This window comes from Ascaphus truei, unplaced genomic scaffold (genome assembly GCF_040206685.1).
Source record: "Ascaphus truei isolate aAscTru1 unplaced genomic scaffold, aAscTru1.hap1 HAP1_SCAFFOLD_567, whole genome shotgun sequence".
In the NCBI taxonomy this organism is placed as follows: Eukaryota; Metazoa; Chordata; class Amphibia; order Anura; family Ascaphidae; genus Ascaphus; species Ascaphus truei.
Genome location: NW_027456899.1, coordinates 169,153 through 196,839, shown reverse-complemented (window position 1 = coordinate 196,839; position 27,687 = coordinate 169,153). Strand labels below are relative to the sequence as shown.

The following is a 27,687-nucleotide window of genomic DNA, read 5'->3' as shown; positions in this document are numbered from 1 at the left end:
GGGCGGCATTGGATAGCAATGGCCAGAGAAGGATGTGACCTTTGCACAGAAATTAAGAAATGGCCTATTGAGAAAAAGGCCACTGGGACCCTAAGATGCGGGGATTTACAAGGAACTACCCTTAAAGCTCTGCAACAGGTGGTCCTAGCCTATGGGATCCCTGAGGAGACTCAATCAGATCAGAGTACACACTTCACTGGATCCATGGTCCAGGCGTGGGCAAAGGACAGTGGAGTACAATGGAGAATGCATATTCCTTACCACCCACAAGCAGCGGGTCTAATTGAACGCAGCAATGGGTTGCTGGAGGGGCAGGTGAAAGCAATCACAGCATCACACACCCTCATTGGGTGGGCAACAGGGGAGGTGACATTGGTGACTGACATTCATCAGTGGCAAACACAGCCGACTGGGACCAAGATAGACCGATATATTGAGACAGGCACTGTGCTTGGTATAGTCAATATAGGCGTCCATGTGCCCATTGCCATACAGGTGGACTCAGGGGACCCGAGTTGCAGAAGGGCGTTAAGGTTTGGGTTCTGAACCCATCAGGAAAAAAGAAGAGAAGCAGGAGGGGGGATAATGCAGCAGAACAGGAAAGTACCTGTTTAATGCTCATAGATGGGGATAATAGGCCTGTGTATTAACCCTCATAAAGTTTAATACCTATTGCTTAATGCTTCCTTCTTTTCTTACAGATGGTGGTTCCAGGTGCAGCTAATGTATGTGGTCGACCAGTACTTTTGTGACAACATGCCAGCAGCCAGAACCAAACAGATTGCTTTGGAGCCTTTTCGAAATGGATACCTTAGCTGTTCCATGGACTTACTAAGACTGCAATCTGTCCATATTGGGTGGTGCTGATGTACCCTTTCTTTCTCCTTTAATTTTACAATATGATCGTCTGATGATCAAGATATCACCATTGGCTGCTGGTACCATGGAGAATGATGACCAAGATACATCGAGGGACCAAAACAACAGGAGCCGACACCGGGAATTGAACCAAACTCCCCTACTTCAAAGTGCCAGTCAGTGTCATTACTCACTGAGCTACTCCCTCTCTTTTAGAATCTTAGCATGATTTGAAAACCTCTAAATATGAAAATATTCCCTCCACTCTCTGTTGTCTATGTGCGGGATACAGTACTGCGTTATCCTGGTGTTTAAGAAGCTAACAGGTAACAACTTGCCTGCTCTCTGCCCTCAGTATGCGCTGCCGCTCCAGCTGGTGAATAATCAGATGATGACCCAATGGATGAGTGTTTTCAGCAGCATCACTGACAGGGACGTGCCTCCAGTAAGACTGGACGTGGATAATCTGCTTTGCATTATTCGCACGAATAAATCACGTTTTCATGATGGACCTTGACATTTTCAGAGATGGTGTTGTGTGAGGTTAGAAGATTAGCAGCATAATAACCTTTTAAAAGGGCATAAATAGAGAGGCAGGATACCAGGAGCCATCTTACCTTGGCACACCTTAAAGATATGAAAAACTATATAACATATTTAAGCATGTTCTAATGCCAACATTTTGTTACAACAATGGTACCTTTATCAACGAATGATTGGGGTGTTGTACCTGCCCATAGGGGCTTGGGCTATCTCCACAGACTTTGTCCATGTCACTTGGTGATGGTCTCTTAGTCAGATCAAGCTGCTGCCTTTTAAATTAGAATTTCTTTATTGCTTTGTGCTGTATATATTTTCAGCCTGTAGCAGCACAAGCTCTGTTATGCTGTATGTTCTCATCACAGAACAAGCAAATGGAGTGAAATTAGTCTGGATAAACTGGACGGTGAAATCTGATGCAGTTTCACCAAGAAAGGGAGTAGGTTCAGCAGTAAATGTGGGGTGGCAGGGTGAGCTCTGTGAATAAATGGGGAGTTCACATCTGCTCCATGAAGCTGCACAGCTTATTTCATGCTGAACAGAAGTTCTGTCTATTTACAGTATAACAGTTTGTTGACTATCTTCTGTCTGACAGGAAACATTGCAGGTGGATGAGGATGATTGTCCGGAGCTGTTGTGGTGGAAGTGTAAGAAGTGGGCGCTTCACGTCATCACGCGTCTATTTGAGCGGTAACGTTCCTGTTTAGTCCTGTACCAGGTGACACATTCCCTGGGCAATCAGGGAGCTAGTGGCCTGTGTGGCGTATTGACGGGGGGAGTACCACACTTTGGACCCCCCCTAAAAAAATATATATCTATTAAACGAGAGAAAGCCACGCACTTTCTCTATTCCCTTCCCACATGGCCCCTCCCAAAGAAAATGTCACTGTCATGTGTTCACTTGGTCCTCCTCAGAAGCCTTTGAGTTTCTCATATAATGTTAATACCTTGATCCCTTTAGCATGTCCTGTTCTTAAAATAAAAAAACAGCATTGGAAAGTGTAAAACTTTATACTGCAAAAAATGGCGAGCAGTGTGGATTGCGCTTTAGGACCTGTTTTAGTTACGCTCCCTACACAATTTGTAATGGAATTACATAGCATCCTTGTCTATTCACTGATTTCACTCTTAGAAGATCCATGTTCAATTTTTGTGTTTCTGTTTCTCGGCTCGGTTTTGTGGGTTGTTGTGTCCCCATTGCACCACACATCACTTTGTGGGCTACTATTACTAAATCCCAACACATCCTTCTCCTACTTCTCACCCTAATGTGACTATTTAATTCCCCATCATGTCTGTGGCCTGGACTTTGTCCCTCCACATGTCTGTGTGGGCTGGTCATGGTCCCCTTTCTCTCTCCACCCCCCCCCCCCCATGGCATGTCTGTGCGGACTGGTCATGGTGGCCATGGTCCTTTTCCTCCCCATTGCATGTCTGTGTGGGCCTGACATGCTCCCCTCACTCCTGCATGAGTTGTGAGTTGTACTGTGCCTGTTGCTGATGAGTGCCTTGTCCTTGGTAGGTATGGGAGCCCGGGGAACGTCACCAAGGAATATTTTGAATTTTCAGAGTTTTTTCTGAAGACATACGCTGTTGGGATTCAGCAGGTAACACTTCAGAGATTTGAAATGAAAGATTATGGCATTGTTGCAGGGCTAGGGACAGGGGCTGGCTGACAAATTGTAGCCTGTGGGCAAACACAACCTACTGCTCATGGACTAGTATCCCACGGAAACAAATACATGAACTTCTGAAATTGGATAGATACACACGGGCAGTAGTTCATAAATACATAATATGGACATAAGCTATGTCAAAGCACATCTTAGGCAATTTCCCAGTTACCTTTTAGAGTAGAGTGCTTCTGGAGGCTCCCTGATTTGCCTTTTCAGCCCATTACCCATTTACAATTTGTTGTGTCTGTCTGCCTTGAACCGGTTTCTCTCCACTTCTTGAGTCTCTTTGGCATGTGCCTTATGTCTCACCCCTGATCCCTGTGTCTCACCACAATGTATTTTCCCATGTCTGTCTCCTCAATGCCAGGGAAGGCCACTTCTCTATATAACTCTGCAGCAGGTAGGGAGCTGGTAAAGTAGAGAGGTGAGAATTAGGTTTCCCATGGGTCCTACTGCTTACCGCATCCTGAGACAGATACAGCTTTCAGCTGTTGAGGTCAGAAAGATTTTGTTTCTTAGACACTGGTCCAAGTAATTAAGGCGGCCCAGGGGGAATTGCTGCCTTCTACCCCAGCCAGTCCAGCCCTGGGTAGGGTGAATTTATGGTGAGGGTTGGTAGAGTTATGGGACATCAATCCAGTAAAAGCATAAATCCCTGTTGTTCTTTTACATAATTGTGACTGGGGAGTCCCCGGGAGTTAAGTAACATTATTCCTAGCTCTGTGGGACCCTGTGGTTCCAAAGATGTTTACTGTATGTCCCAGTAAAATAAAAACAGGTTGCTGTGGTTCTCCAAAAAGAAGCTGAAATGTGGGAGTGGGGCTTGGGTGGCAGCCATGTTAATTTCCCAAAAGTGACCAGAAACAACGGCACACGAGAATGTAAATATCTCAGGAAAATCTGGCCTCCCCGTGTCTTAAACACGACTCTGCTTCCGTTTCAATAGTATGACGTTCCCTGTAAGTCATAAGACCCCCGGTGTGCCAGCCCCCATGACCTACTGGATACGTCGTAAGGGCAGCCTGGAGGTAAAATTAGAATAAATTAATGGGCTAATGATAATGAATTGCAGTCTTTATACGTTTTGTTATAGAAAATGTAGAAATAATATTTCATGCTAATAGATTGTTTGGGCTTTATTCAGAATGAAACCAAAGCTGCACTCAATGCGATGATACTCTGGATATAAGCAAAATAGTACATTTAATGTTAACACATATCAGCGAACATAACATACAGATATAGATGCACAGTAATTGCAGAAAAAGGGGAAGCAGTTACTCAAGGTGTAAAAAAAATACCTGTGAGTAAAAAGGTGAAAATGAGGACAAGGGATTGGGGAAGGAAGGGAAAAAAATGGGGGAGGTGGGGAGGGGGAAAAAATGGGGTTTAGCAGAATAAAGGCAATTGAGGGGGGCAACATTTCGGGGATAGACCCCTTCTTTTGGCCCGTTCCCTGCGATCTGTAGGACCAAAGGTACTTCCCTTGCTCTATATCCTGACCTCCTAAAATCAAGAAACGTGAACCAATGCAACTAAAGAAGTCTCTGTGGGGGTAAGCCCAGGCATACCCAAATTGGTACAGAAAGCAGCCAAAGCACTGGTTCGGGCACGACGGGGTCTGTAAGAATAAAATAAGTAGGAAGCCCTGGAGCCGCGCTTGTCCCTGCCAATGAGGGCTTAGTTGGCCAATGATGCTCAAGTGGTAAAGCGTACATAAAAACTCCACCGTACTCTACTCTATCAGCAGTGAACTCTTCTGGGTCACAATTAACACTGAAATCTACATGATGCTGTAAAAATAAATATGCCAAATTCAGAAACAAACAAAAGCGACGTTTTGACAAACATGGCTCAATCCACCGAATCTTTGCTCCAAAAATAGAAATAAAAAAACAAACAAAACTTCAGTCTCCTTCGAGGCCTAATTCAGGGGCATGGTGGCCCTCTCTAATCCCTGACCATATCGGCGTTGATGGTGAGAATTAGATCCTCTGCCTTCATATCTCCTTTTGTTCCCTCTTCAATGGGGTTTTGTTTTTTAGGTTTTTTTTTATCTCCTTTTTCTTCTTTTCAGCTCTTGCTCCCTTAGGTCCCGCTTCCACTACAGTGTTTATATCAGGGGTCTCAAAGTCAGTCCTCAAGGGCCACTAACAGGCCAGTTTTTATGGATATCCCTGCTTCAGCACAGGTGGTGCAGTCTTCCACTAAGCCACTGATGGAGCCACATGTGCTGAAGCAGGGATATTGATAAAAGCTGGCCTGTTGGTAGCCCATGAGGACTGAGTTTGAGACCCCTGGTTTATAGTGTCTGCCCCCCCACCCCCCTCATATGCATGTGGCATAAAAATATTGCCATGGTAAAAATAATTGTACTGCTGACAATATGCCTCTAATGAATAGGTTGTTGTAAATAAAAAGCAATGTAGGGAGATCTCAACCTTAAGGTGAATCAGGCATTATGTTGGGGGGGAATGTAGATGTGTTGTTTTGTTGCCTACTGCTTGTATTTCTAGGTTTGTGGGGGGGATTGGATTATATGAGTTGGTAGTGGGAATCAGCATCTGATATGATTTACAGCAGGCATGTCAAACATGCGGCCCGCGGGCCGCATACGGCCCGCAACGGATATTTTTGCGGTCCGCTCACAACCAGCGCGGCGGTCGTGTGTGTCGGCGAGCGCGTGGGCGGCGGTTAAAAGTTTTGGCCGCGGGAGAAGCGAGCGCGGGTGTGGGGGAAGAGAGTAGCATGGGCGGAAGTAAAATCTGGCCTGCAGGGGCTGGAGGCGTACGGTGGCCGGGTGCAGTCAATCTGCACTCGTGCCGTGTGTGGGAGGACACGGGGGCGGAGTCAAAACCCCGGCGGAGACATTCTCCTTGAAGCCTGGTAAACCTGGGGGGGGGGAGTGTGTGTGTTTGAGTGAATGTGTGAGTGAGCATCTCAGTGTGTGTGTGTATCTCAGTGTTTGTGTGTGTGTGTGTGTGTTCAGCTCTCAGGCTTACATGAATGATGAGCTTTCCTCTCCAGCACTGCAGCATGGAAATCACTATCATGCCCCCTCCGGGAGGAGGGCACAAGGTATATACCTATCCCATAGGTCTCAGACCTGGAAGTCACAAGCCTCCTGCATAATGTATTGTACAAGGAGGAGAACAGCAGCAGCACTGGGTTTCTCCCCTAGATCCAAATCACTGGGATCGCAGGGACACAAGATTTCCCCTGAATGCAGTGATCCCTGCAGAGGGCGTGTGCGTTGGCGAGCGCGTGGGCGGCGGTAGCAAGCGTGTGACCGAGAGTTGCGAGTGCGGTGGCGGGCGGATGTGGCAAGCACGGCTGAAGGAAGAGCTGGCCTGCTGGGGCTGTATGGTGGCCGGGCGCAGTCATCCTGCACTCGTGCCATGTGTGGGATGTGGAGAGCACAGCAGCGGCGGAGCCAACTCCACCGGCGGAGAAAGCTTCAGAGACGTCTGTGGGACTGCCTCCTGCCTGGAAGCCTGGGAATAAGGTAAGGACAAGATGCTGATGAGGCATGGGGGCCAGCCTGGGGTCACCCACCCGACCCGTCACCCCCTGCCCCTGTCACCTCCTGCCCGTCACCCCCTGCCAACCCCTGCCACCCCGTCACCCCCTGCCTCTGTCACCCTCTGTCACCCCCTGCCCCTGTCACCCACTGCCCCTGTCACCCCCTGTCACCCCCTGCCCCTGTCACCCCCTGTCCATATCACCCCCTGTCACCCCCTGCCCCTTTCACCCCCTGCCAACCCCTGCCACCCCATGTCACCCCCTGCCTCTGTCACCCTCTGTCACCCCCTGCCTCTGTCACCCCCTGCCCCTGTCACCCCCTGCCTCTGTCACCCCGTCACCCCCTGCCTCTGTCACCCCCTGCCTCTGTCACCCCCTGCCTGTCACCCCCTGCCCCTGTCATCCCCTGCCTCTGTCACCCCCAGTCACCCCATGCCCCTTTCACCCCCTGCATCTGTCACCCCCTGCCTCTGTCACCCCTTGCCTCTGTCACCCCCTGCCTCTGCCACACCCTGCCACCCCCTGTCCATATCACCCCCTGTCAAGCCCTGCCCGTCACCCCCTGCCTCTGTCAACCCCTGCCCCTGTCACCCCCTGCCCCTGTCAACCCCTGTCACCCCTTGCCTCTGTCACCCCCTGCCTCTGTCACCCCCTGCCTCTGTCACCCCCTGCCCCTTTCACCCCCTGCCTTTGTCACCCCCTGCCTCTATCACCCCCAGTCACCCCCTGCCCCTGTCACCCCCTGCCTCTATCACCCCCAGTCACCCCCTGCCCCTTTCACCCCCTGCATCTGTCACCCCCTGCCACCCCCTGCCTCTGTCACTCCCTGTCACCCCCTGCCACCCTGTAACAGTGTTACGCCGATGCTCGCCACAAACCGGGACCGGACCGCGGGGCTGAGGTGGGGTTATATAATCACCGACCTTAGTCCACGCAGACTGATCCGGAGTGCGCAGTTCGTAGTCGTACATCGCAGGGTCAGGATTGGAGAAGGCAGCATCGTCGTTAATGAAGCAGGAGTTCGGCAACAGGAAATCAGGAGTGCCCCGCTTCAGCTTAGGAGCGTGAGCGCGGGGGTGGCTTCTGCGCGAGGAGCGGCCTCGGCCCATGACGCCGATCTCAGCAGGAGGAGACAGCAGGCTGGCCGAAGTTCACCGCAGGGCAGCGTCGGGAAGAACCAACGCTTCAGCGCAGAAGTCCAAGGCAGGCCACTGCAAGAGGATCGCAGCAGGCCGCAGGAAAGGAAGGGTAGCCACTGCTAGGAGGGAATGCAGCAGTTACCAGTGCTGGCATCAACGCTTCAGCACAGGCGTCCAGGGTAGGCCACTGCAGGAGAATAGCAGCAGGCCGCAGGACAGGAAGGGTAGCCACTGCTAGGAGGGAATGCAGCAGTACCAGTGCTGGCATCAACGCTTCAGCACAGGCGTCCAGGATAGGCCACTACAGGAGAATAGCGGCAGACCACAGGACAGGAAGGGCAGCCACTGCCAGGAGGGAATGCAGCAGTCACCAGTGCTGGCATCAACGCTTCAGCACAGACGTCCAGGGTAGGCCACTGCAAGGAGATAGCAGCAGGCCAGTGCTGGCAACAACGCTTCAGCACAGACGTCCAGGACCAGGCCTCTGGATACTCAGGAACTTGGAAGGTAAGAACGCTAGGAGAGAGGCCTGGGGTGGTTTGTGGCAGAGACAGTAACATAGAGGTAGGAATAGTTATGCTCGGCGCTGGTTCAGAGCCAACGCCTAGAATATAAAGGGCGGAGATCCAATCACAGGAGGAGGGTGTGTGAGAATTCCTCCAATGAAGTAGCACAGGGCAGAAGCTGCAATGAGAGGCAGCACCTGTGCCATAGATTGCCAGAGGAAGCCTGCAACTGCACAGGTCTGCACGGCTATAGTCAAAGCCAGTAGTGGATTCCTTACAGTACCCCCCCCTTCAGGTGAGACCTCCGGACGAACAAGATCCATCACAGATTTGGGGGACATGGAATTGTTCCTAAACCTCCTTAGGCGAGAGGTGGCGTTGAAAGCCCATAGTTTGTTGGGATTCCTTACAGTACCCCCACCACTGGGTGAGAAGCCTGAGTGAACAGGACCATTCATAGGTCTGGGAGACATTGAGTTGTTCCTGAAGTGTCTCCGGCGAGAATTAGGTCCGCAATCCAGATGTACATTGGCGAGTGCCATGAAAGACAGCGGTGGTACTGCAGTTCTTGGTACATGGACAATGGGACCTGAGGGCTCCGGAATGGGAACATCGGAAGGACAGTAGCCAGGTGTCCGGTGCATAGTAATAGTCCAAGAGTACGGGACACAGGACACAGATTGTCGGACAAAAATGGCAGAGGGACCTTCAGAGAAGGCAATGTCTTTGGTGAAATCAGCACGGAGGAGGTTGCGAGAGTCTTTAGCTTCCAAGGAATTCCGGGTGGTGGTTAGCAAGGGAATGGGGCGGGAGGGTTCACTACACACTATTGCAGAGGTACTTTTGATACCAAGCAGGGTTGCTATCCCAAGCAATTTGCGAGAGTCTGTAGCAGTGTGTATGCAACTCATGGTACTGGCAGTTGAAGAAGGATCCGCTTCCTTTGGTTTGTGATCTTTAGAGAGAATCAAATCCGAAATTGTGGCCTTGGCAAAGGACATAATAAGCATGTCTATACCCATAGTGGACCCATAGAGAACAGGAACGGACGCTTCAGGTAAAGCGACGAGGTCCAGTAAGGGTGTCTTCATCTTAGGGAGAGGCCAATTGCCATACAGATCGGGCACTTTGGGCACCGCACAGAGACCTGCGAGTAAGGAGTCTGTTTGAAAGGTGAGAAAACAGATTTTATCCAAAAAACAAGGCAGGCGGTTAAGCGGTGCATCAACCTTAGGGAAAAAAGTCTTGGGGTTAAAGCTGGGTGCCTCCAACACAGAGAAAGAAGACAGAGAACTAGAGCTTGGCTTCGGAGTGGAGGTCCCAGGTACCCAGGTCTCACATGATACTGTGGGAGAAGCAATGCAAATTGTTACTGTTTTAAACATAGGGTTTTTAACATCGGTAGCTCCAGGCACCTTTTTGAGAGGTAACCCTAGTTTTGGGACAGGACAGTCAATAGCAAGTACCCCAAGTATTGTGGAAGACACAGAGAAAAATAAGTCCATTTTAAAGACGGGATCTTCTGAAAAAAGGGAAAGTTCCAAATGCGATACCCCTGAGTTCGTGGTAGTAGACATACAGTCAGTAGTGGATACCCCGAATACTGTGGGCGAATCAGCGTGAAACAGTATTATTACAGGAATGGGCATCCCAGATAGGACAGACAGAAGTAAGCTAGGCAAGGTTGCTTCTATAACAGAAGATTTGGCAGCCGCAAAGCTTAACTCAGCGGCTGCTGGAGAACTTTTAACTACAGTGAGAAGGGACTGCAGATTTACAAAGTCAGGGATAAAGGGAGTCTCAAACTTGAAAGCCTGATCCTTCAAAAAGAAGGGCCCTAACTTTAATGGTTCTGAGGGAGCAACAGCAGATACGCTGATCTCAGTAGGGGTCACTTGGAAAGGAGCATAATATGTACTGTTCGCTTTAAACCCTAGGATTTGAGAAAAGGAGAACTCAGACAGTGCAAGTGGGGCAACCACGCCTGTGCTGGTCTCTGAAGTGGGTATTTGGGAAAGAGTGTCTGGGACATCAGAAACGACAACAGATTCCACGAAAAGGGGTCTATGCTCAGAAGCAGGGGTCTCAGCTCTCTGAGTGACAGACGGGGTGAGTGAAATACCTAGGAGTAGGAATTCTGCGAACAGGTTTAGAGAAACAAACGGCTCCAGAGTACTTTTTACTGGAGCCAGTATTATTGCCGAAAGTTCAGGGGGCATAACCCCGAGAATTTTAGCCGAGTCAGAGGACAAAAGGGGTTGATCCTCTGAGGCTAAGGAGGTGTCCCTGACTGACGAACTAAAGGGATCTACCAAGGAAGGTTCACAGGGCTGACCTGCAGGGGTTAACATAGGAAAAACCCCAAGGGTTAAATTACTCTGTACCTGAGAATCAGAGAAATAGAAGCTAGTCTCCGAGAGTGGGGTCATAGGGGGTTCTACCTCTTGCCCTAGGGACCTATCATTAGACTGCGGAATACTAGGGTTAGCAGTAGGGACCTCACAGAGCAGACTAGCAGGGGTTAATACAGAAAAAACCTCGGAAACAGAGCTTAGAATTTTTGGGTTAGGAAAAGAGGGCAAACAGGATTCATTCTCTGGTGCTAGGGAAGACCCACTGACCTGGGGACAGCAGGGATTTACAGTGGGGGACGCATAGGCCTGACTAGCAGGGGTTAAGACCGAAATAACCTCAGGGACAGAACTTAGGGAGGTTAACTCAGGATTAGGGAGCGTGGCAGCTTCTTCCTTAGCGGGCAGCGACAGAGAAATGGTTTGACCATTCTTAGGAGAGAGAGGTACCCCCACAGGTTTAGCAACAGGACTGGCAGCATAGAGAATCTGCCAAGCAGCAGCGTAGCTGGCAAGGAGGGGATCCTGTTCTATTATGTGAATGTCTAGTGTTGAGGAAAGTACATGGAGTGTATCTTGAGACTGAGCCAACATGAGGAGGGCGCCCTGTTGTACTAGGGGAATGTCCAGTGATGAGGCCAGGAGGTAGAGTGCCTCTTGGGCGTCGGCCAGTTCCATAGGGTACACGTTATCCCAGGTTATAGGGGAATCAGGAGAGCGAATACAAGCGGCCAGAGACTGTTTTAAGTTCAGGATGCAGTAAGCCTTAATAAAGAGATCACAACGGCATTGTCTTTGCAAAGGGGTTAAACCTTCATAGGTAAACATTTCATCCATCAGGGGTATTACTTCACACAAATACTGGCCTTCATAGTGGGACTGATACGCAGGCCGGGACATAACTTCAGTTGGTAAATTGCCATCCCCCGCCACGGCGCGGTCCGGTTTTAATGGGCCGAGCATACTGTTACGCCGATGCTCGCCACAAACCGGGACCGGACCGCGGGGCTGAGGTGGGGTTATATAATCACCGACCTTAGTCCACGCAGACTGATCCGGAGTGCGCAGTTCGTAGTCGTACATCGCAGGGTCAGGATTGGAGAAGGCAGCATCGTCGTTAATGAAGCAGGAGTTCGGCAACAGGAAATCAGGAGTGCCCCGCTTCAGCTTAGGAGCGTGAGCGCGGGGGTGGCTTCTGCGCGAGGAGCGGCCTCGGCCCATGACGCCGATCTCAGCAGGAGGAGACAGCAGGCTGGCCGAAGTTCACCGCAGGGCAGCGTCGGGAAGAACCAACGCTTCAGCGCAGAAGTCCAAGGCAGGCCACTGCAAGAGGATCGCAGCAGGCCGCAGGAAAGGAAGGGTAGCCACTGCTAGGAGGGAATGCAGCAGTTACCAGTGCTGGCATCAACGCTTCAGCACAGGCGTCCAGGGTAGGCCACTGCAGGAGAATAGCAGCAGGCCGCAGGACAGGAAGGGTAGCCACTGCTAGGAGGGAATGCAGCAGTACCAGTGCTGGCATCAACGCTTCAGCACAGGCGTCCAGGATAGGCCACTACAGGAGAATAGCGGCAGACCACAGGACAGGAAGGGCAGCCACTGCCAGGAGGGAATGCAGCAGTCACCAGTGCTGGCATCAACGCTTCAGCACAGACGTCCAGGGTAGGCCACTGCAAGGAGATAGCAGCAGGCCAGTGCTGGCAACAACGCTTCAGCACAGACGTCCAGGACCAGGCCTCTGGATACTCAGGAACTTGGAAGGTAAGAACGCTAGGAGAGAGGCCTGGGGTGGTTTGTGGCAGAGACAGTAACATAGAGGTAGGAATAGTTATGCTCGGCGCTGGTTCAGAGCCAACGCCTAGAATATAAAGGGCGGAGATCCAATCACAGGAGGAGGGTGTGTGAGAATTCCTCCAATGAAGTAGCACAGGGCAGAAGCTGCAATGAGAGGCAGCACCTGTGCCATAGATTGCCAGAGGAAGCCTGCAACTGCACAGGTCTGCACGGCTATAGTCAAAGCCAGTAGTGGATTCCTTACAAACAGGAGACTTATCCCTATTCAGGTAATGTGCCTCTAATCCAGCAGTGTGGTGGTTAACCTGTGGTAGTTAATTACTAAACACCACCTGCCTTATTAGATGGCTTAGAAAGCCTGTCTTTTGAAACAGGAAGTGAGAACTCTTTAGCTGACACCTGAGCTGAACTTAGAGACACACTGGTCTTGAGCTCTGCAAAAGAGATAGCAGAGAGGCTTTCAAGACACAGGGAAACCTTCTAAACCTGTATGCTGACCAACCCTGGAGACAAGGGAGCTGAAGCAGGGACAGTGAGAAGATTTTCCCTCCAAGAAACAGATAAGACTTTTATTCTTAAGAGACTGCTTATATCTGCTTATTTTCATGCTATATGTTTTGGGGCTGCGAGAACTGCTTAACTAATAGGAGATGTGAACTAATTGCATAGGATTTCACTAGAAATACTCCCAAGTGAATGGAAGCTTTGTTCCCCCCCTGTGTTTGGATAATTTCCTGATGAAAAGGAACAGGCACAATAAAGCCTATTATAATTTCACATTATAAAGCCTCCTAAGTGTGTACCTCTGTGAACGTCCATCCACACACCCCCTGCCTCTGTCACCCCCTGTCAACCCCTGCCCCTGTCAACCCCTGTCACCCCCTGCCTGTCACCCCCTGCCTTTGTCACCCCCTGTCAATCCCTGCCCCTGTCACCCCCTGCCCCTGTGTGTGGGGGGGAGAGTGTGTGTGTGGGGGGGGGAGTGTGTGTGTGTGTGTGTGTATCAGTGGCTGTGTGTGTATGTCTATGCAGACCAGCAGTGACTGTGTGGGTGTCTGTGCGTGGTCAGTGTCTTTGTTGGTCTGTCTGTGTGTGTCTGTAGGTCAGTGGCTGTGTGCGTCTGTGCAGGTCAGAGAGAGAATGGGGGGGGGGAGAGAATGGAGGGGGGGGAGAGAATGGAGGGGGGGGGAGAGGGAGATGGGTGGGGAGAGAGAAGAGGGGATTGCGAGAATGGGGGAGGGAAGGGAGAGAAAATGGGGGGAAAAAATGGGGGGGAAGTAGAGAATGAGGGACAAGGCCGCCAACAGGGGGTCTGCCGGGGTTGACATCCCGGGCCTGGTGAGTCAGTCAACCACCCTCTCTCCCCCTCTCTCTCTATCTCCCTGTCTCTCTCACTCTCCATCTGTTTCTCTCACTCTCTGTTTCTCTGTCTCTCTCTGTCTCTCTCACTCTCTCACTCTCTCTGTCTCTCTCACTCTCTCTGTCTCTCTCACTCTCTCTGTCTCTCTCACTCTCTCTCACTCTCTCACTCTCTCTGTCTCTCTCACTCTGTCTCTCACTCTCTCTGTCTCTCCCACCCTCTCTCACTCTCCCACCCTCTCTCACTCTCCCACCCTCTCTGTCTGCCTCCCTCCCTCTCTGCCTCCCTCCCTCCCTCTCTGTCTGCCTCCCTCCCTCTCTGTCTGCCTCCCTCCCTCTCTGTCTGCCTCCCTCCCTCTCTGTCTGCCTCCCTCCCTGTCTGCCTCCCTCCCTCTCTGTCTGCCTCCCTCCCTCTCTGTCTGCCTCCCTCCCTCTCTGTCTGCCTGCCTCCCTCTCTGTCTGCCTGTCTCCCTCTCTGTCTGCCTGCCTCCCTCCCTCTCTGCCTGCCTCCCTCCCTCCCTCCCTCTCTGTCTGCCTCCCTCCCTCCCTCTCTGTCTGCCTCCCTCCCTCTCTGTCTGCCTCTCTCCCTCCCTCTCTGTCTGCCTCCCTCCCTCTCTGTCTGCCTCTCTCCCTCCCTCTCTGTCTGCCTCCCTCCCTCTCTGTCTGCCTCCCTCCCTCTCTGTCTGCCTCCCTCCCTCTCTGTCTGCCTCCCTCCCTCCCTCTCTGTCTGCCTCCCTCTCTCCCTCTCTGTCTGCCTCCCTCCCTCCCTCCCTCTCTGTCTGCCTCCCTCCCTCCCTCCCTCCCTCTCTGTCTGCCTCCCTCCCTCCCTCTTTGTCTGCCTCCCTCCCTCCCTCTCTGTCTGCCTCCCTCCCTCCCTCTCTGTCTGCCTCCCTCCCTCCCTCTCTGTCTGCCTCCCTCCCTCCCTCTCTGTCTTCCTCCCTCTCTCTCTGTCTGCCTCCCTCTCTGTCTGTCTCTCTCTGTGTCACCCTCTATCTCTCTCTGTGTCACCCTCTCTCTGTTTGTCACCCTCACCCACTCTCTTCGTTTTTATCTTAACTGCCCTATACCTACACCGAAATAACCTATTCTGCTTTCTTCCAGACCTGACTCTCAAGTTTCACATGGGGGACATTAGAAGACAGGTAAGGAACACCTCCCCTCCAGTATACTACGTTGAGAGACTGTGGATCAAGTAAGATCCCAGGTGGGATTGCTGCTTTGGAAATTGTTAAGAGGGGGCATCCTGACACTGGTTAATGCGTTCAGAATCATTCACATCTGGCTTTTTTTTTTTTAGGTCATCCGACACACACACAGACACACACAGACACACACACACACACACACACACACACTGTACTTTTCGAAATAAACCTACGGTTCTATGAAAATGTAAGTTTTTATTTTTTTGCGTCCCACCTAGACTTAAACCTTGTTTATTTGGCCCTTGTTAGCATTTGAGTTTGACATGCTTGATTTACAGGATATGATCATCTTGTCGGGGGGGGAGGGGTCTGTAATTATATCGCCCAACCCTGGCAATGTCCAATAGAGAAGGGGATTTTGCCATTTTTAGTGCAATTTGATTTCTGAAGTTTAGACTGAAGCAGTGATTCTGTCCCGTGAGTTGTCTGCATTGTGCTTGACCCTTGTACAACCAGAGATGCCAATATATTATCTTGTGGAGAATCACATTATGTCTCCAAGTCTAGAGCTGCAAGGTTTGAAATGTGAGACGGAGGCATCTCTTACAAGGATGTTCAGACTCGCAAGATCTGTTCTGATGGTCTGCATATACTGGCAGCCTTACTCCCTATCAAGGCCCCCTCTTCCCTAGTGTTGAGCTGTCCAACTGATCCCATAGATATGTCAACCCCATTGTCCCTGAATGAAACAGAAAAGCAGAGGTTTGCTGTGTACGCAATGCAGCTTTTTGCCATGTATAGCAAGCCTCCGTTTGGAGGCTTTAATTCTTAACCTCTTTATTGCAGTGTACCAGGCCTCCCAGCGTAGGGTTGGGGTTAAATTGCCGCACATGCAACTACCACTGTTGGCTGAAGGTTAAATTGCTCCTGCACTAGGTTCTGTTGAAGGTATTGGAGTAACATCGACAGGATCAATATATCGCCCCGCAGGTTCTCCAGCAGACACTCAACTATCTGAACCTAGGTTTGTCTCACTCCGTCACGTGGAAGCAGCTGAAGCCACACATGCAGGTGAGTGCAAAATAGAAAGAAAGTGGCCTCTCCCACTGTGTGCCTGACTGATAACTCGGAGGAGGAGCTGGGATATCTTTGTGACACTCAGAAGTTGTTTGTGGCTTTAACACGATTAGAACACCAGGTTCTATAAATCTTTCACAGATAATACCATAGTTCATGTGTCATACTGTCCGTGCTCGTTATTAGACCGCCATGATATTTAAATGTTTAGTATTTCGCCTGTTAATGCTGCCCTATTCATTTTACTTTTTCTGCCTGCTTCAGCTTTTTTGGTTAAATAGAATATTGTGTTTCTTCTGGAGGCCTCCCCACCCAGGATATGTTCTTCTCTCCTAGGGTATTGCTGAAGATGTCATTTTCCCTCTTATGTGCTACGAGGATGAGGATCTGTGGCAGGACGATCCCTATGAATATATTCGCATGAAGTTTGGTAATCTCTCCCCCCCCCCCCCCCTTATATTTTTTTTTTTACTGTGCAAGTTGTATGGGTTGCAGAAGAACAAATATACATAAATGTAAAAAAAGAGCAATTACTGTATGCAAAAAGGCAAAATAGAGGGTAATCCGGAAAAGGGGGAGCAAGGGGTGACATGTAGTCACCATCTGCAAATCATCTGAAATCAGAAAGACATCCCAATTTGTATCTTCATGTTATGCCATGTCTGGCCAATCTCCACACCTCATTGGTAGGAATTGTCACGGTGTACAAATGATAGGTTCTCAGTGCTGGACAGCTCCTTTGGTTGGTGATGGGTGAAAAAATCTGTACACTTTCAATCTTTGTTTCCTCGATATTTCCACGTGTATCTGTAATCCTCCATGAACCCTCTCGTTTCTTGATTTGGGCGACACCTAGCTGGACACTGGTTAAACGTGTTTATTTGAATGGCATAACTGCCATATCATATAGTTCTCTACATGTGTATAGGTGCTCATTACACACCCATCTACTTTCTTTGTTTCCTAGATGTATTTGAAGACTGTGTGTTTCCATCCTCCGCAGCACAAAACCTTCTATATACTGCATCAAAGAAAAGAAAAGAGGTGGGCTTGAGACTGGATGAATGTCTGGATTTCTGTCGGCCACACATTAAATGTCTCTTTGCTTTAGGTCTTGCCGAAGATGATGGCCTTTTGTTACCAGATCCTTACAGCGTCCTCTGTAGATCCTCGGAAGAAGGATGGGGCTCTGCATGTTGTGGGGTCCCTGGCAGAGATCTTATTGAAGGTAATTCTGTAATATTTTAGGATGAGGTCTTTGTAGAAGTACAGAAAGAGCCTACTGTTGATACTCATAAACATTCATTTGCTAGATTTTTTATTGTTGTTTCATAAAACGTCACTTTTTAATATGTGCATTTTTTAAAAAGAAAATAGTACAAAATAAATAAATCAAAAGTGCACTTTATTTACATGTGACGCAATGTTTGTGAAAACAGCTGTAAGCCTTGACTCCACATTAGGATATTCTGGGACAATGTTCCCTTATATTCTCTGTGGATTAGTGGACATTTTAGAGTAGTTTGTAGGGAGAGACTTGCTGATAAGGGGAAGGGGTGGGGGGTAGTGTAATTGACAAACTGATGGGAAGGGGTAACGGGGGGAACGCAGGAGTTTTTTAAGGCAAAAAGTGGAATATTCTGCAATGGCCGAGTCAATCACCTGATCTCAACCCGTTCGAGCATGCATTTCACTTGCTGAAGACAAAACTTAAGACAGAAAGACCCACGAACAAAGAACAACTGAAGACAGCTGCAGTAAAGGCCTGGCAAAGCATAGCAAAGGAGGAAACACATCGTTTGGTGATGTCCATGCGTTCCAGACTTCAAGCAGTCATTGCCTGCAAAGGATTCTCGACAAAGTATTAAAAATTAACATTTTATTTATTGTGTTAATTTGTCCAATTACATTTGAGCCCCTGAAATATGGGGACTGTGTATGAAAATGGTTGCAATTCCTAAAGTTTCATACGATATTTTTGTTCTACCCCTTGAATTAAAGCTGAAAGTCTGCACTTCTATTGCATCTCGGTTGTTTCATTTCAAATTCATTGTGGTGGCGTACAGAGCCAAAATTATGAAAATTGTGTCAGTGTCCAATTATTTCCGGACCTAACTGTATATGAGTGACAAATATTTAAAAGAAATTATATATCTACTTATATCCTGAAGCTAGGGTCACGTGTTGAGGTATGAATAGCTTCAGTTAGCTTTAACTCATGTCTTCCCTCTTCCAAAGCATGACAAGTCCTTAATGTCTTTCTTAACTTTATTGCAGGAGTAGAAAACAACAGGAACTTGTAGGTGTAGTGTAGGCAGAGAGTACTTCTCTATGTGGGATGCTTCTATGAGGTTAGACTATGGTAAGAGAGAAAGGCCTTACCAGGGGTGGATGCAGACATGTCTGTACTCACTGTGATCTAGGGTGGAAAAGGAAGTGAGGAGCAATGTGGGTAAAGGAAATAGCCTTGGGACAGACTATCTTGAACAAACAGGAGGGGGGGCAGACTAGCCCATTCTGGTGAGGATCTCAGAGGCTGCAGTAGCAGCTCACTGATTTCATGCCCAGAGGCAAGAAAGGCAACATTGTTGCATGTCACGCAGGCACAGAATGTGTGTGCAAACTCCATGCAGCTGAGAATAAGATCTGACAGGCAGAAGCTGCAAAGGAGAGAGGGGGGTGAATCAGAAATGTAGTTCTTGTTCCATGACAACTTACGTGGGGTTCAAATAGTTTGTTTGCGACACAATTTCTCATATGTATACAGCGGTTTTAGCATAATCTTTGTCATGTAAATACAGTAGTGTGCACTTTTTTAATATTTGCTTTTGAAAAAATACACTAAGTAAAAATGTTTTATAAAACAGCAATAATACAAAACAAGTAAATGAATGTTTGACGAGGGCATCAACAGTAAGCTTTCTCTCTCTGTACTTTTACAAACACCTCATCCTAAATTCTTTATCTTAAATCCTTGGTAGTAACCACACGAAATGATAACTCTAAGACAAAAATAAACCACGGGTCTGAGCGAGATCAGCCATTCTGTAAGACTGTAATATGTGTGTGATATATGTGCATACTGTATATTATATTTCAAGACATAGATTTGTCTACATATGTGTCCAGTACTGTATTGGTATTAATTTAATCTTTGTGATCCTGATGAATAAGCACAGTTTGTTGGCTTTGTCAAGATAGCATGTTTATAGCATGCACAAAACATCACACAAAGATCCAAGGTGGGACTGAAATGTTGATCCAGTTCAATAAATGTTATACTTTTTTAATCTAGACCATAGGAGTGTCTGGATATTCTTCTCTTCTCCTTCTATAGACAGTCGACAGGTTGGTTTGTCTCAATTCTGACCTTGTAATTCCAGATGTTCCCACAGATGTAGTATTTGTAATTTTTTTTGCTGTGTTTGGATTCTGCAACACGTTGACACCGCAGAGCAGAGTGAGGCAGACCATGGTATATATTATTCATAGCACAATGTTTTTACTCAATATGTTCATTTTTCACTTACAGTACTTACAGAAATCTGTATACAAGGATTAGATGGAAGGTTTTCTTCAGAATCAGGTCTTCCCCCTCTTCTCCTCTGACCTGGGCTACCTCCGTGCAAGAGTGCGTTCTTACGGTCGGTTGAATTATTATTATAGGCCAAGGGTCATCAAACTCTTAGTCCAAAAGAGCCAAATATGAGTAGCACAACGATTTAGAATTTTTCAAAGAGCCATAAATATATTTTTTACACCCCCCCCCCACCCCATCACATCAGGCTGGCCACCCCATCATTATTCCCCCATCACATCAGGCTGGCCCCCCATCACCTTACCGCCCCCCCCCATCAGATCAGGCTGGACCCCATCATCATCTTACACCCTCCCTCCCCCCCATCACATCAGGCTGCCCCCCCCCTAGGGTGACCAGATTTTGAAAATTAAAAACCTGGACACATTTTTTTTTTTACATAACAGTTTATTAATTGTAGTACACTTATAGTTTACTACCATTAGTCCTTGTTACGTGTGTGTGTGTGTGTGTGTGTGTGTGTGTGTGTGTGTGTGTGTGTGTGTGTGTGTGTGTGTGTGTGTGTGTGTGTGTGTGTGTGTGTGTGTGTGTGTGTGTGTGTGTGTGTGTGTGTGTGTGTGTGTCGGATGACCTCACTAATCAAACCAAAAAAAAAAGCCAGATGTGAATGATTCTGAACCCCTTAACCAGTGTCAGGATGCCCCTCTTCACAATTTCTAAAGCAGCAATCCCGCCTGGGATCTTACCTGATCCGCAGTCCCTCAAGGTACTATACTGGAGGGGAGGTGTTCCCTACCTGTCTTCCGATATCTCCCGCGTGAAACTTGAGTCAGATCTGGAAGAAAGCAGGATAGGTTACTTAGGTGTAGGTATAAGGCAGTTGAGGGAGGGAGGGAGGGAGGGAGACAGGGAGGGAGGGAGGGAGATAGGGATGGAGACAGGGAGGGAGGTAGACAGGGAGGGAGTGAGACAGGGAGGGAGACAGGGAGGGAAGGAGGGAGACGGAGGGAGAGGGAGGGAAGGAGGGAGACAGGGAGGGAGGGAGACGGAGGGAGGGAGACGGAGGGAGGGAGGGGGAGACAAACAGATGGAGGGAGGGAGGGAGGCAGAGGGAGACAGACAGAACGAGGGAAGCGGAGGGAGACAGACAGAGGGAGACAGACAGACGGAGGGAGGGAGACAGTGAGGGAGAGAGAAAGTGAGGGAGAGAGGGAGGGAGGGAGACATGGAGACAGAGTGAGGGAGACAGAGGGAGGAAGACAGAGGGAGGGAGGGAGACAGAGGGAGGGAGACAGACGGAGGGAGGGAGACAGACGGAGGGAGATGGAGGGAGGGAGACGGAGGGAGGGAGGGAGACGGAGGAGGGAGACAGAGGGTACACTGGTACACACACGCGCACACACTGGTACACACACACACACACAGGTACTCACACACACACTGGTACACACACACACTGGTACACACACACACACTGGTACACACACACACACTGATACACACACACACACTGATACACACACTCACACTGATACACACACTCACACTGATACACACACTCACACTGATACACACACACATTGATACACACACACACTGATATACACACACACACACTGATACACACACATTGATACACACACACTGATATACACACACACACACACACTGATACACACACAGATATACACACACACACAGATATAAACACACACAGATATACACACACACAGATATACACACACACACAGATACACACACGCATACACACACCCACACACATACACACTGACACACACACACACTGATACACACACACACACACACAGATACACACACACACACACAGATACACACACACACACAGATACACACACACACACTCACACACACACACACACACACACACACACACACACACACACATACACACACACAGACACAGATACACACACACACAGTGGAGTACAAGCAGAGGCAGCCACGAGCAGGCGGCTCCCCGCCTCCCCCTGCACCCACCCCCGCGTCCATCTCCCGCACCAAGGGGGGAGGGGGGTGGATGGGAGCGCCGGGACGCCCCCCTCCCCCAGCAGGCAGCCTATCACCCCGGGCAGCCACCACTGCCCGCTCCCGCGCCCATCTCCCGCACCAAGGGGACCGGGGGGGGGGGGGGGGGGAAGGGAGCACCAGGACAGGAGGCAAACGTGGAGGCAAAGGCACAAAAACCCACCTGCTATCACCCCAGGTGGGCAGAGGGGGGGGGAGACACTGCGCAGAGGAGCCATGAGCGGGCAGAGACACACACACCACGTGTGCTCTGCAGACGGAAGCGTAAGTCCCGCCCCCGGCACCCTCTGACTTGCAGCCAATCCCCTGCAGCCCGGCCGGCATTCTAAGTCCCGCCCCCCGGCAACCATTCATTCAACATAGAAAAAAAAACTTACCTGCCCTCGCATGGCATCCTCCTCACCGCCGCCACCACAAATCCTTAGAAGAGCTGCACGGTCGTGCCCGAAGAGCCGCGGTTTGACAACCCCTGTTATAAGCTAAAGCAGTAAAATTCAGGGCATTATTGAAAACCCTGCTTTCTGATTGGTTACAATTCCGGGCATTATCCAATCAGTAATGCCCGGAAATTTAGCAGTTTGCAAAGTGCAGTTTTCAATCTGTTTATTTCTAGCCAATCAGCTTTCAGAACAGCTGAGACAGGGCGGGGGATTGGTTAGATTGAAGTAACAGCTCTGAGACAGGGCAGGGGATTGGTCAAAAAGTATCAGCTACGGTTTGACTCCTCCCCCTCCCGAGCTGACTGAGATTTTCTGAGCAGATTCAATTGAATTGGGGGAGAGGGGGGTCGGCAAATAAGTAAGTGGCTGCCTGCTGTTTGTTTGTGGCTGCAGTTTCTGTGTGTCTCAGTAGCAGTGTGTGTGCTGTTGTATATCTGTGTAGAGGTGCTGTGTGTGTGTGTGTATAGAGCTCTTGTGTGTGTGTGTGTGTGTGTGTGTGTGTGTGTGTGTCAGTGTCAGCAGCAGTGTTTATGGGTGTAGCATGTGTGTGTAGCAGCAGCAGTGTGTGTGTGTGTGTGTGTGTGTGTGTGTGTGTGTGTGTGTGTGTGTGTGTGTGTGTAAAGGTGCTGAGTATAGAGGTGCTGAGTATAGAGGTGCAGTGTTGTGTGTGTGTATGTTGTGTGTGTAGAGGTGATGTGTTGTGTATAGAGGTGCAGTGTTGTGTGTGTGTGTGGTGGGGGGGTTGTAGAGGTGCTGTGTTGTGTGTAGAGGTGGGGGGGAGTGCAAATTTTAGTAAGTTGCTGCATTTTTTATTGTGGTGCAGTGTGTGTGTGTGTGTGTGTGTGTGTGTGTGTGTTGTATGTGTAGTAGCAGTTTGTGTGTGTGTAGAGCTGATGTGTGTGTAGAGCTACTGTGTTTATGTGTATAGAGCTCCAGTGTGTGTGAGTGTCAGCTGCAGTGTTTATGGGTGTAGCATGTGTGTGTAGCAGCAGAGTTTGTGTGTGTAGAGCTGTTGTGATGTGTGTGTGTGTAGACCTGCTGAGTTGTGAGTGTAGAGGAGGTGCTGTGTTGTGTGTCTAGAGCTCCAGTGTGTGTCTGTGTGTGTGTGTGTGTGTATGTAGAGCTGCTGTGATGTGTGTGGTGTGCTTGTGTGTGTAGAGGTGGTGTGTGTGTGTGTGTGTGTGTAGCAGCAGTTTGTGTGTGTGTGTGTGTGTGTACACAGAGGGGGTGGCAGTGTGTGGATATAGATATCTGCAGTGTAAGAGTATATAGAGGTGGTTTCATGTATTTACCATTTTATTTTAATTAAAAAAATCTATTTAACTATACAAAAATGTCTATTATTTACGCCTTATATATAATAAGCCTATAATAGTAATAATCCCCTCAGAACAGGGCATTACTGGCCAATAAGGCCCTGGCTGGGTTAAAATCCCTCGGCTTCGCCTCGGGCCTTCAACTCTTCCAGCCAGGGCATTATTGGCCAGTAATGCCCTGTTCTTCAGGGATTATTACTTAAATAAAGCGAGTGGCTGTACCCCAACGTCTTACATGTTCTTTCTCTTGTGTTACAGTCCTGCTGGGTCCTTCACTCATTCAGTACATTAAAATTCCATAATGAGCTGAACCTGAGAAATGCGGTGGAGTTGGCAAAGAAAAGTCTCATTGGGGATAAAGAGCTGCCGGTGAAAGTGGAGGCTGCGATCGCACTGCAGATGTTGATAAGCAACCAGGGGCCAGGTAAGACAAGTGATGGACATTTGTGAAGCATTATGCTGTTTATGGTTCCTAGATGGGATAATTGCGGGATCTAACAATGTTCTCCCCTTACTCTCTGTCTGTTATCAATCTGACATGTATTTGGCACTGAATCCATTCTTTCTTTTGCTACCTCTTCTTCTATTTTCTTGGCTTTCTTGTGATTGGCTCTCTCGCTGCATGTAATTTGGCTGCTGCCTCATGGTTGGCTGCTTTATTATTGGCTGTCTTGTGATTTGGATCTTTGCTGTGTTGTCTTGTAGTTACTTCCTGACTGCAGCTTTGTGTCTCCTAGCTAAAGAGCATTTGAGACCATACATCAGGCATGTTATGCAAGAACTGCTTCACATAGTCAAAGAGACGGAGAACGATGACCTGACCAACGTTATTCAGAAGAGGATCTGTGAATACAGCCAGGAGGTGGCTCCCATTGCAGTAGACATGACAAGGCATCTGGTAAGTGGGAAAATATTTTCTTTATATGTAATGTATATTTAAGCTTGGCCCCCTGCAGAAGCACTTACCAGAATGCCCTCCTACTGTCTCTGTACGTCCTTCCTACCTATCAATTAGATTGTAAGCTCTTCGGAGCAGGAACTCCTTTTCCTAAATGTTACTTTTGTCTGGAGCACTGATCTGTTGTTTGAACTATTTGTTATTTATATAAGATTGTCAAGTGTATTACTGCTGTGAAGCACTATGTACATTAATGGTGCTATATAAATAAAGAGATATACATATTTTTATCTTTCACTAGCTGAAAGACCAGGCGTTGCCCATGAGTTAAATTTCCCGCTAGGAGAAGGGGGGGGGAAGGGGGGAGGAGGGGGGGGTAGGGGGGAGGAGGGGAGGGACAGTGGACAGGAGGAGGGGAGGGACAGTGGACAGGAGGAGGGGAGGGGGGAGGGACAGTGGATAGGAGGAGGGGGGGACAGTGGACGGGAGGGGGGGGGGCAGTGGATGGGAGGGGGGGGGACAGTGGACAGGACCCCCCCCCCATGCGTAGCTCCGGTCCCCACCCTAGAGTGTCTGACACACACACAGTGACTCACACACACACATAGTGTCACACTCACACACAGTGTAACACACACACACACACACAGTGTCACACACACACACACACACACACACACACACACACACACACACACACACACACACACACACACACACAGTGTCCCCCCACACACACACAGTGTCACACACACACACACACACACACACACACAGTGTCCCCCCCCCACACACACAGTGTCAAACACACACACACACACAGTGAGACAAACACACACACAGTGACACACATACACACACAGTGAGACACACACACACGTCACCTCTCCTTCTGGCCGCCGCCATCTTAGTTACTCCGCGAGGGAGGAAGGGGGTCCTTCCGGGTGCCGCCATCTTAGGCGCCGCATGGCAGCTGCAGGCTGCCTGCCCACTGCCTGTTGGAGCACCGGGGGTAGGTGAGCGGAGCACCGGGGGGGAGGTGAGCGGAGCACCGGGGGGGAGGTGAGCAGAGCACCGGGGGGGAGCTGAGCGGAGCACCGGGGGGGAGCTGAGCGGAGCACCGGGGGGGAGCTGAGCGGAGCACCGGGGGGGGAGCTGAGCGGAGCACCGGGGGGGGAGCTGAGCGGAGCACAGGGGGGGGAGCTGAGCGGAGCACAGGGGGGGAAAGCTGAGCGGAGCACCGGGGGGGAGCTGAGCGGAGCACCGGGGGGGAGCTGAGCGGAGCACCGGGGGGGGAGCTGAGCGGAGCACCGGGGGGGGGGAGCTGAGTGGAGCACCGGGGAGGGGGGGAGGTGAGTGTGATGGTTTGGGGGGAGAGGACAGAGAGAGAGAGGGGTGTGTGTGTGTGTGTGTGTGTGTGTGTCCTTTGGCCCGTCACTCCGCCTCAGGCCAATGAGAGGTGTGCGGGGGAGGGTGGGCCAAGGGACCAATGAGATTTCCCCTAGGGACAGAGACCATGCAGACATCCAGACAGGCATACAGTGCTTTCACAAATATAGTATAAGATTATAAGGCAGCAAGATATTGTGTAAGGTAGTAACAGAAGGTGAGAGACAATAATGCAATGTGGCAATCTATGAACACTCTCCAGTTGTAATCCAGGGGGAGCATGAAGGGAAAAGAACATAAAACAAGAAAAACAATCTAAGTGCAGACAATAAAATTCAAGTGATATAAATTCTGCGTTCTTTCTTGGCTCATATGTGATGTCTACTTACAAGATGTAAGTCAAAATCAAGCGGTTTTGACACTCAATGGTCTCTGCTGTGCAGGTATTCCCACCAGGTGATAGGGTCTCCAGCTCTCAGCTCCGCAGCAAAGTGTATGTAAAAGAAATACAAACCATAGTGCAGACCAGTATAATGTAAAAAAACTAGACTTTATGGGGTTTAAAAAATGAACACTTACAATAAAAACAAGTATTTCAGGCATGTACCACAATCATTGTGATCAAAGAGAGAAGATTTTTTGGTTTACACTTCAGGCTCACCCGCCTCCTCCGGTGTGACTTGGTGTGGACCACCACTCTCAGGTACTTTGTACCTCCAGCGGTGGGCGCATTGATCCAGGTCTCTCTCCCCTCGTGGGTTCCCTCTTCTGTGGGTCAATCACCTTCCCATAACAGCTGCCCGCAGGCACTGTGGAGTTCTCCACTGGGATACAGCCTCTCGGATGGATGTTTCAGCTTCACTCGCACACCGATGCGTCACTTCCGCTCCGTCCCGATACGTCACTTCCGGTCGCGGTTCTGTGAGTATCTGTCAGTAAATTTCTCCTCTCTTCTCTCTCCTCTCTGGGCGGCTACCACTCTACGCGTTTCGCCAAAAAAGGGTGTGCGGCTTCCTCAGGAGTGTACCGCCCCCTACTCTAAGGTGACATTATATACCTTCCTTAATTGGAATTTGATCTGGAACACTTGTGCATAAAAAACTGGTCTGCACTTATTACCATCTGTGCCTTTGTATGCATGAAGGAGCGATTCCAAATAGGGAAAAAAACCTCTGACTCATGACAGGATTAACCTGTTATTTTCTGGAACCGCAATATGAGGTGATAAAACGGATAATACTCATAGCTTTTTTTATGGGTAATCTGATCGTCAGGAGGGTGATTCTATGGAATCTAAATTTTGTCCAAAAAAATTGGAAACAGTGTAATATAATAGGGATTAACTGTGGTAATATAGGGTTGAATCAGAATATTTTCATGCTGTATATGATTACATTAGCATATTTCTATCTAGCAGGGAAGGGGTTAAATTGTGTCTTATCATTGTTTCCATAATAGGGGAGATGTTACTTATTCTCACAAGTGGGCTTAGATTAGGGGGCGGTACACTCCTGAGGAAGCCACACACCCTTTTTTGGCGAAACGCGTAGAGTGGTAGCCGCCCAGAGAGGAGAGAGAAGAGAGGAGAAATTTACTGACAGATACTCACAGAACCGCGACCGGAAGTGACGTATCGGGACGGAGCGGAAGTGACGCATCGGTGTGCGAGTGAAGCTGAAACATCCATCCGAGAGGCTGTATCCCAGTGGAGAACTCCACAGTGCCTGCGGGCAGCTGTTATGGGAAGGTGATTGACCCACAGAAGAGGGAACCCACGAGGGGAGAGAGACCTGGATCAATGCGCCCACCGCTGGAGGTACAAAGTCCCTGAGAGTGGTGGTCCACACCAAGTCACACCGGAGGAGGCGGGTGAGCCTGAAGTGTAAACCAAAAAATCTTCTCTCTTTGATCACAATGATTGTGGTACATGCCTGAAATACTTGTTTTTATTGTAAGTGTTCATTTTTCAAACCCCATAAAGTCTAGTTTTTTTACATTATACTGGTCTGCACTATGGTTTGTATTTCTTTTACATACACTTTGCTGCGGAGCTGAGAGCTGGAGACCCTATCACC

At 49.3% G+C, this 27,687-nt stretch overlaps 1 protein-coding gene and 2 long non-coding RNA genes across 4 annotated transcripts in view; all 3 read left to right on the top strand.

Annotated features, from left to right (window-relative positions):
• The first annotated feature begins 669 nt into the window (after positions 1-669).
• On the top strand, positions 670-16,212 carry LOC142485360 (uncharacterized). Of its 2 annotated transcripts, none has more exons than XR_012798400.1 (4): positions 670-1,401; positions 1,994-2,088; positions 2,921-3,005; positions 15,824-16,212. It is a non-coding gene; the product is annotated as an uncharacterized LOC142485360 (long non-coding RNA). The 2 variants fall into 2 exon arrangements; XR_012798399.1 differs by having other exon boundaries at positions 679-1,184.
• Positions 16,213-16,930: 718 nt separating this feature from the next.
• LOC142485361 (uncharacterized) lies at positions 16,931-19,602 on the top strand. The gene is made up of 3 exons (XR_012798401.1): positions 16,931-17,008; positions 17,076-17,192; positions 19,497-19,602. It is a non-coding gene; the product is annotated as an uncharacterized LOC142485361 (long non-coding RNA).
• Positions 19,603-21,785: 2,183 nt separating this feature from the next.
• LOC142485363 (importin-8-like) overlaps positions 21,786-27,687 on the top strand; it is a 66,955-nt gene continuing 61,053 nt past the window's right edge. Inside the window, 3 exon segments of the mRNA XM_075584393.1 lie at positions 21,786-21,833; positions 23,584-23,749; positions 24,063-24,223. Coding sequence (XP_075440508.1) covers positions 21,786-21,833; positions 23,584-23,749; positions 24,063-24,223 — 375 coding nt within the window.